The sequence below is a fragment of the Mirounga angustirostris genome, unplaced genomic scaffold (assembly GCF_029215605.1).
Source record: "Mirounga angustirostris isolate CCGP_5_RB_7025 unplaced genomic scaffold, mMirAng1.0.hap1 SCAF_11, whole genome shotgun sequence".
Lineage (NCBI taxonomy): Eukaryota > Metazoa > Chordata > Mammalia > Carnivora > Phocidae > Mirounga > Mirounga angustirostris.
In genome coordinates this window covers 87,643,175-87,652,949 of record NW_026991719.1, presented here as the reverse complement: position 1 = coordinate 87,652,949, position 9,775 = coordinate 87,643,175, and the positions used below count along the sequence as shown (strand labels likewise).

The following is a 9,775-nucleotide window of genomic DNA, read 5'->3' as shown; positions in this document are numbered from 1 at the left end:
TTCTGTTGAGGACAGAGGCAAGAGCTCCATGGCACGCATCTGTGAGATGACATTCTGCTAACCTATGGGGAATTGGGGATTCAAGAAAGTTCCACAATGACCCTCCATCTCATATAGAATCTGGAACAAGAGCCCAGTGAGCAAAGAGTCACTGTGCACTTGCCACAAGGTCTGCGGTTTGCAAGAGGGGTGTTTCAGCCCTTCACACAGCACCTACATACCCTTGTCCCCTAAGGCATTATCACCGAGGTCAAGGTCTCTTAGGTACTCATTGGTGTAGAGTGCACTGCACAAATCCTGACAACACTCTCCAGTCAGGCAGCAGGTCCACAATCTGCCAGGAAGTAAGGTAGAGAAGGCTGGCATCATTTCATCTGCACTGAGTTACTTTAGGAATTCTGTTGGCCCACTAGAAAAACACATTAGAAACTCAGAGTATCGTGTGAAAAAAAAATCCCTTGGGCCAGGGCCAAGCAGAGATTGTGGAGAGGGGAACATTTATACTCCCTAAATTATTTGGTTCTTCATTTATTGCTTCCTTGGAGATTCGATCACCAGGCCAAAAAATACTCATTTAATTTTAAGAGTTGCTGAAACATCAGGAAACTCTGCCTGTGGCTATAGTCCATGATACTTATGCCAGATCCTTTAACTGACAGTCAGGCTGTTTTAATCCTTTGCACAGCAATTTCAGTCCCAAGTCTTCAATTTTGTTATTAATTAGAAGCAGCCTTGTCAGGCTCTGGGTGGAGCTCAGGACTTGGGCAAGGGACTCACGACAAGCTGCAGAAAGGGAACATTCAGAAAGCCTGGAGGAATGGGGATACCAAGGTGGCCGTTAACCATGGAGTCCCACTGAATCTCAAGTGCCAAGGCCCGTGAGAACAAGGATAAGCACTTACACAAGAGTCTTGAGAATACCCTTTGCATGCTGCAGACCTTCACAGAGATGTGGTACTCCTGTGTCCCCCAGGGCATTGGCAAACACAAACAGCTCTTTTAAAGGCTGACTCACTTGCAAGAAAGAAGAGAGCTCCATACAGCTAGCATCTGTTAGCTACTCAAGCTACCAAGAAAAGGAGAAGTAAAATCAGCCACTGCTGTCTCTTAGCTTTCTGAGAATGTTTTCCTAGCCTCCCTTCAAGTTCCAGCTCCTGGCACACCTCCTTCACAAAGCCACTTCCTGAGGTCTCCAGCCCACAGTGACCTCCTACCTTTCCCTGGGCTCATCTGGCATTTCTAAATGATTCCACAGTGTTGGGCACTTCATTACACATTGAATTGTGTTGTTCTCCAATTGGTTCATATCTGTGTGTCCTAAAGGGCAGCCTTGTCACTTGTCCTTCTGATAACTCTACCCACATCTAGGGCTGTGTTGGGTGCATTGTAAATATTCTTAATATTTAAGTAGTGTCATTCCTGTAAACAGGCAAGATGGCTGTATACTGGAAAGAGCAGGAGATGTGGAGACAGATTTTGGAGTCACATTCTGACTATACCACTTTTGAGTGGTGTGACCTTGGACAAGTCACGTTTCCCTGTGATCTTCAGTTTCCTCATCTGTACAATGGGGATTAAAAATCCATTTTATATGGTTATTGGAAGGAATGAATTGGGTGAAACAACTTCTGCCAAGCCCAAGCACAGATCCAGGCACATAAGCAGGCATTTGCCAAGTTCAATAGTCCTAAGATGATGCCAGACAGTTCTAAGAAACTTACTCTAGCTTCTCCACTTTACCATTGGAATGTCTGAGACCTTCACAAAGATACTTCACCCCTGTGTCCCCCAGGGGATTTTTCACTCAGGTCCAGCTCAGTGAGGTTTGGATTGCAAATGAGAACAGAGGCAAGATCCTTGCAAACAACCTCTGAGCTTTCAGGGAGAAAGCTAGCACACAACCTGGAGAGAAAGAGAGATGAACAGAGACAGAACTGGCTGCTTTATTGTCCTACTCACCCCCTACCCACAGTACCTCATGAGCAAAGAAAATAAAGGCCCATCTATACAAGACTGCCAACCTTGATAATGTCAAAGCCTCCAGGGGAGAATCGTACTTTGCTCCCACAACACTGTGTCCCCCAGTGGCAACTCAGTAAGTGTTGACTGCCCCTCCAAAAAAGTGTTGGGAGGAAATATCAAGATGACCTAATCTCATTTTAACTCCCTGCATGAATTTAGAATTCTATCTCATAGCTTTGTTCAAATCCCATGGGGGAAATGGCATAATATCTTTAATAAGCTTTATAGTCAAAAGATCTAAAAAGTTCATTATTTATTAATTTTCCATCCTTAGAGATCCAGTCCACCGTCATCATCCATGTAATATTTCTTCTTTGGGACAAAGAGTGGTTTTTACCGACCTTCCTGTCTTCTTAATCTTTGTTTCTCCATATTGAGTAGTCTAATTTCTTGAATCCCATCAACTTTTTCTTCCATCACTTTCAAGAATTTCTATGATATATACTACAATCTTTGAGTCCTCAATTTTCTCTTGAGTTACCAGGCTCCAACCTTAGCCTTGAAGAGGGCTCATTAGTACACATGTCTATATCTCCCCAATTTAGAAATTTTAAAAAGAGGCATTTGGGGGGAAAAAAGGAGTTTCAAAGTGAATTTTAGAAAGCTTTAATGTTGGGCACCTGGGTGGCTCAGTTGGTTAAGCGACTGCCTTCGGCTCAGGTCATGATCCTGGAGTCCCGGGATGGAGTCCCGGGATCGAGTCCCGCATCGGGCTCCCTGCTCGGCGGGGAGTCTGCTTCTCCCTCTCCCACTCCCCGTTTGTGTTCCCTCTCTCGCTGTGTCTTTCTCTGTCAAATAAATAAATAAAATCTTTAAAAAAAAAAAAAGAAAAAAAGAAAGCTTTAATGTTAAAGGGCTTTTGCTTTTAAAAACCCCACATATGGGGCGCCTGGGTGGCTCAGTCGGTTAAGCGTCCGACTCTTGATCTCAGCTCAGGTCTTGATCCCAGGGTCATGAGTTCAAACCCTGCACTGAGCTCCACTGGAGCTCAGTGTGAAGTCTACTTTAAAAAAAAATAAATAAACCCACATATATATTGCGATGGTTAATTGTGTCACATTGGCTAAGTCATATATCCAGATATTTGGTCAAAAATTATTCTAGATGTATCTGGGAAGGTATTTTTTAAATGAGATTAACATTTCAATCAGGGACTTTGGGTAAAGTAATTTACCCTCCATAATTTGGGTGGGCCTTGCCTAATCAGTTGAAATGCTTTATAGAAATAGACTGACCTCCCGGGGAAGAAGAGAGAATTCTCACAAGCAGAATGCCTTTGGACTTGAACGGCAACATGAGCTTTTCCCTGTGTCTCCAGCCTGTTGGCCTACCTTGCAAATATTGAACTTGACAGCCACCCTAATCCACATGAGCCAATTCCTTAAAATAAATCTCTATACAGTTGACCCCTGAACAACACAGGTTTGAACTGCATGGGTTCACTTAAACACGAATTTTTTTTATAAATACCATACAGTAGTGTAAATGTATTTTCTCTTCCTTATGATTTTCTTAGTAATATTTTCTTTTCTCCAGCTTACTTTCTTACAAGAATACGGTATATAGTACATATCATATACAGAATATGTGTCAGTCAACTGTTCAGGTTATCAGTAAGGCTTCCAGTCAACAGCAGGCTATTAGTAGTTAAGCTTTTGGAGGGTCAAAAGTTATACGTGGATTTCCGACTATGGGGGGTGGGGTTGGAACCCCAACCCCCGTGCCGTTCAAGGGTCAACTGTATATTTATATACATCTTATTTGTTCTGTTTCTCTGGACAACCCTAATACATATACGATAAACTTTTTTATTAAAATCATTACCATGGACTTTGAAGTCAGATACATGTGGGTTCTGAATTGTACCTTGGCCATGTTATTTGGTCTTATGACCTTGGGTCCCTATTTCCTCATCTGCTAAAACAGAGATAATAATCTGAAACCTCTCAGAGCTGTTTTACAATTAAAGGAAATCACAGATACAAAGCAGTCAGCACAATGCTCAGCACAAAGTGATTGTTCAAAAAGTATGGGTTATTATTATAGTCATTGATGTTGTTGTCACCCACAAAGAAAATTCTTTTCCTAAACTTGTTGCACAGGAACAATTTTAGAGACTGTCACTTTTATTCTTCCTCTCCATGATTCTTCAAAATGTGTTTTGATCACACAACATCCATCTTGAGTTGCATATGTAAATTTTGTTTCTTGCAGCAAGGAAACTAATAGTTACAACTTACTTGAGCTTCTGTAATTTGCAATTTGGATCTTTTAAGCCTTCACAAAGCAATTTCAAAGCTGAAGCTTCCAATTTGGTTTCACTGAATTCCAGATCAGTGAGCCACCGACTGGTACTGGAACAACTGCCAGTGCCCCACAAGAAGCAGGAGAGATAAGGCGTCAGTACAACCTTCAGAGAATGACCTCATTATCTTGTGCATGTTTTGCCCTCCCCCCCCATACAAACAGAAATTGACCAAAAATGATACGAACACAGACAACAAATTCTCCTGCTATCAGTTACCTCAATGTCTGTAAGATACAGTTTGGCTGTTTTAATCCTTCACACAGAAGCTTCATTCCTGAATCTTCCAGGGTATTTTTTACAAACTCTGTATCTGTCAAATACTGGTTAGTTTCAAATGCTAAAGAGAGGTCCCTACCACAAGAAGCTATGAGGTGGCAGAAAATCAGTCTGTGTGGAGAAAAAGACATTTCAGAGAAGCAAGAAAATAGGACTCTCTTTAAAGGTATCTGTTTGTACCTTACTGATGTAATGAATTCTTTCAATACGCTCAACAATTAATTTATTGGGTGCTTACCACTACGCCAGATGCTGAAAACACAAAAATAATTAAGACCCAGACCTGGTCTTGAAAGGCACTGCAAGTGGTATGCATACGGTATCATGGGGACACAGAAAGGTAGCACAATTCTGCCTAGCTTGGGGTGGCATTTGGAGGACCAAGAAATACTTACAAGAGAAAGAAATATTTGAGTGCTGTTGTGAAAGGGGAAGAGAAACTGAACAGGAGTTAGGTGGATGAAGAGAATGGGAGCAGGGAGAACAGGAGGAGCCCAGGGACATGGGGCACTCATGGAGCAGCCTGGGCAAAGGCTGGAAGACAAGTGAGAGGATGCTTTGTTTGAGAACCTGCCAATTGCAGCTGACCCTTGAACAACTCAGGGGTTAGGGGTTCTGACCTCCACACAGCTGAAAATCTGCCTATAACTTTTGACTTCCCCAAAACTTAACTGATAATAGCCTACTACTGACCAGAAGCCTTAACAGTAAAATAGTCAACTAACATATATCTGAAGGTTATATGTATTACATACTGTATTCTTACAATAATGAAGTAAGCTGGAGAAAAAATGTTTTCTTTAATTAAGAAAATCATAAGGAAGAGAAAATACATTTATAGTACTGTACTGAATTTATTTTAAAAATCCACATATACGTGGACCTCCACCGTTCAAATCCTGTGTTGTTCAAGGGTCAACTGTATTTACTATGGCCTATATTAAAAGACTAGAAGGATAGGGGCGCCTGGGTGGCTCAGTTGGTTAAGCGACTGCCTTCGGCTCAGGTCATGATCCTGGAGTCCCTGGATCGAGTCCTGCATCAGGCTCCCTGCTTGGCGGGGAGTCTGCTTCTCCCTCTGACCCTCCCCTCTCTCATGTGCTCTCTGTCTCTCTCATTCTCTCTGTCTCAAATAAATAAATAAAATCTTTAAAAAAAAAAAAAAGACTAGAAGGATATATATCAAATTATCAATAGGAGTCATCTTTTAGGTTGGGGAAGGGCAAGATTATAGAGATGCATTCACCTTATAGATATTTAAAAATTATTTACAATGATAAGTTATCAAAAAATAGTTAAAAAATTTTTTTAAAACACATGATTATTATAAATAATTTCTATAATAGAGAAAAATATAAAGTTTTTTAGTACTATATGCCTACCACCCCAAAATAACCACTGTTAACATTTTGGTACATGACTTTTCAGATTTTCAATGCATGCATACATATAGAAATATATGTTTTTGTAACAAATGCAATCATAGAAAGATGTATTTTAAAAAGATAAAAACTTTTTCCAAACCTTCTCTCCAGTTCCACTTCCCAGAGATAACCAATGTTAAGAGTCTAGTGTATACCCCCCCACTCCCTTCTTCAAGATCATAGAAACATACACATACACACACAACACAATTTGTATATTTTACAAAAATGCGATCATAGAAAACATTACATCAACTTTACATGCACTTTGTTACTCAGTACTCATGGTAAGCCCATAGGTAGAAACTAAGATTCAATTATAGAGGAAGGTCATCTAGTAAGTGGCAAAATAGGATTAAACCTTAAGTCTGTCTGGTTTTTCCAGTAGGCTTCAGAAAGCCATTGGAGGTTTAAACTGACATGCTCAGATCCCTCTGACGTCAGGGTAGGCAGGAGACAGACCGGATATCAGAGGGCTGCAGTGGTAAGAAGATATACAGGTAGGGGGAGCTGGATTAGGGTGGCTGGGGTGTGAAGGTGGACAGATTCGAGACATGGTTTCGGGATGAAATGGCCAGAATTTAAGACGGTTTAGGGTGACTGTAATGTTCAGTGCTGAGCCAATGGGCGACGAAGCTGTTCCCAGGCTCCACCCTCTTCCTCCGAAGGGTATGGAAAGCCAAGGAGGGTTCTAGAACATTCCATCTCTAGGACACAAGGGCCCCCTGGCGTGGGACAAACCATTATGGAGGGGGGTGAAACTTCCTGTACTCGATTATGAATACTTCACGTTCTCGATTCTAAGTCTTTTTTAACCACTCTTGTTGTTTCCCGCCGTCAACGACTTTCAGCAATGTAGCGGGTTCTTTTAGGTCCTGGACTTTGGGAGGAACCTTTCTCACAAATTCCCTCCCACCCCCACTGTCTCTGGAAGTTGGAACAGTCCTAGAGTAAAACCCTCGAGGGTTGGTCCCAAGACTTCCTTTTCCCCCGGAGTCCTCGGAGGGAAAGGTGCGCTCTTTGGGCTTAGTCGGTAGGCGTAGTTAGCTGGCACCCTATCTGGCCCCAGCATTAGAGGTGAGGTTTGGTAGGAGGTGTACGGGGGTGGGGCAAGCCAGTCAGAGGGCCTTTAAGAGGGTCTGAGGGGGGAAGGGAAAGGGCGGGGCAGCAGGTGGGTGGAGACTGAGGGCGGCGTGTTGGGGGGGCCGGGGTGAGGGACAGGGGACAAGTGGGGGGGGGCGGGGGACAAGTGGGGGGCGGGGGGCAAGTGGGGGGGCGGGGGCAAGTGGGAGGGCGGGGGGAAGTGGGGGACGGGGGAAAGTGGGGGGCGGGGGGAAGTGGGGGACGGGGGAAAGTGGGGGACGGGGGGTGAGGGGTCGGCAAGGGGGGCGAGGGGGATCGTGGGGCAGGCGGTGAGGGGGCCAGGGGAGATGGGGGGCCGGGGGGCGGGGAGGGGGCCGGGGGGCGGGGAGGGACCCTGCAGAGTGGACAACTGGTTGATTCATCCCACAGGGACAGCCAGACCCCTAAGGTGCTCAGTCGTCATGTCCTTGAAACCTGACGACCCCAGTGCTGGGTTCCAGCACAACAATGTGGTGGCCTTCATCAATGAGAAGATGGCCGGGCACACGAAAGGCCCCGAGTTCTACCTCGAGAATATATCCCTGTCCTGGGAGGAGGTAGAGAACAAGCTCAGGGCCATCCTGGAGGACAGCGCGGTGCCCAGCGAGGCCAAAGACGCCTGTGCCTGGAGCAGCCTCGCCCTGGGCGTGCGCATTGCCCGCAGGCAGAGCCAGTTATACAAGAACAGGGTACAGTGGCTGCACGATTTTGCCAGACTGCATAAGTCTGCTGCACAGACCTTGGCCACTGACCTAAAGATGCTCACAGCGCAGCAGGAGATGGAGCGCAAGGAGTCAGCCTTCCGGCTGTGGCAGACACAAGCAAACCTGGCGGAGATGCAGAAGGAACGGGACCTCCTGAGGTGGAAGCTCTTCCAGGTTGTAAGATTATCTCTACTTGATCCCCACCCCATCTCCCTGCCCCGTCCCCAGAATGGGTCTCAACCCTGCTCTCCTATCTCCCAACAGCTGGGGTGTACCAGGGAGCGGGGCCAGGCCTCCATGAAGCCAGGCCTGGCCACTGCCAGTGGGGCTGGGACAGAAGGGGCCCATGAGGAGGAGGAATCCCAAGCTGCTGCTACTTTTGCTACTGCTGTTGGTACCACAGGAAGAGGAAGAAGACAGAAGGATACACTGGGGGCAGAAGCCACAAGGGAGCTGGGTGGAGGCCTCATGCACCTGGTTGGAGCCATGGAGCGGAAAAATTACACCACTGGTGGGCAGAGGGAGGGAGATCTCAGGTCAGTGGAAACAGCCATGTTTTATTTCTCTGGGACCCTCAAGCCCGGGCCCACAGTCACACCATCACCCCTCCCTGTCCAGCTCCCTGCCTCATTCACATACTCCTACTCATGCGCCTCATCCCCTTTCCCACCTGCACCCGCACCATTCCCACCAGCAGCAACATTCACAGCAGGAGCTCCATCTCAGACATCTCCCCACCGGCAGCCCTCTGATGTTAGCTTGTGGTCTGATGGGGGGTCCCAGGGAACAGGCCCTCAAGAATCCCAAAGAGACAGGAGAGACTATGAACCCCATCAGCAGAGAAGACCTCCCATGTTTCGCAGGCCTGGGGATTGGGACTGCCCTTGGTGTAAAGCTGTGAATTTTTCACGGAGGGAAATTTGCTTCCGCTGTGGGAGGGGAATCTGGCTGCAAAGCCCTCAGTAATTTTAGAAATGTGAAACCCCTGAACAAAAACATATACCAGTGGGAAATCAATTTTCAAGGTGAGGGAGGAAACTAGGTGGAGTGGGGGGAGGGGATGAGTGGGAGAATGGGGCTAAGGGAGTGGGAGGGAGGTGGGATGGGAAGTGGAGAGGGTATAGATTGGCAGGGAGAAACATGTTTTGATTGATGCCCTTTGTGTTCCAGAGCATTAGCATTCCACACCCCAAAAGTGCTGTAGCTTCTGTTTGTATGTGTCTCCCTCCCCAACCCAAGTATCTGGTAGACCTGAGCAGCCATGTCTATGGCAACCCACCCCTCACCCCACCTAGGCTGTATATGATTGGAGCAGGAGTGGACACCTGACCCATCCTGAGCCAAACAGGTTCTCACACTAGAGAATGTAAACAGAGGCAGATTCCATAGTCAGGGTGGTGTTGGGTAAGGAAACAGTGGGTTATTTGGAGTTGGGGCTGAGGCCACAGCCAAGGCCTGGTCCTGGTTGTCAGGGAGCAGAACTGTGTGCTTTACTGAAGTCAAATGTCTTTTAGAGGATGTCAGAATGAGGCCCCAGGGAGCAGATAAGGCACAGAGAAGCAGCACAGGAGTTGATCCTGCAACCCTAAGAGGTGGAGAAATGGTGGCATGACCACTTTTCCACTTCCTGCGATTGTGCTGCATGAAAATACACTCTACACTGTACTATTCAATGAAAAAATACAACAGCCAGTTCTGTGTGTGTGAAACAAAACCCCCCAAAGTTCTGTAACTCTGCATATGTATGATATGTATATTATAGATTTATATGTGCCTTATGTTATAGATTGATATTTGAAAAAGCAAAGGTCTGGAAAGACATTTAGCAAACAAGGTATTACCTAGGGAGGGTGAGATCATCAGGGTCAGGGGATGGTAAGCAGGAGGTGGGGTGTTGGGGATATAAAGTGGGGTGGGGT

The 9,775-nt window shown here is 45.9% G+C and overlaps 1 protein-coding gene across 1 annotated transcript; it reads left to right on the top strand.

Annotated features, from left to right (window-relative positions):
• Positions 1-7,574: 7,574 nt before the first annotated feature.
• On the top strand, positions 7,575-8,875 carry TEX13B (testis expressed 13B). The gene has a single exon (XM_064574463.1). The coding sequence runs from the start codon at positions 7,575-7,577 to the stop codon at positions 8,820-8,822; it is 1,248 nt and encodes a 415-aa protein (XP_064430533.1). The 3' UTR covers positions 8,823-8,875.
• The last annotated feature ends 900 nt before the right edge of the window (positions 8,876-9,775 follow it).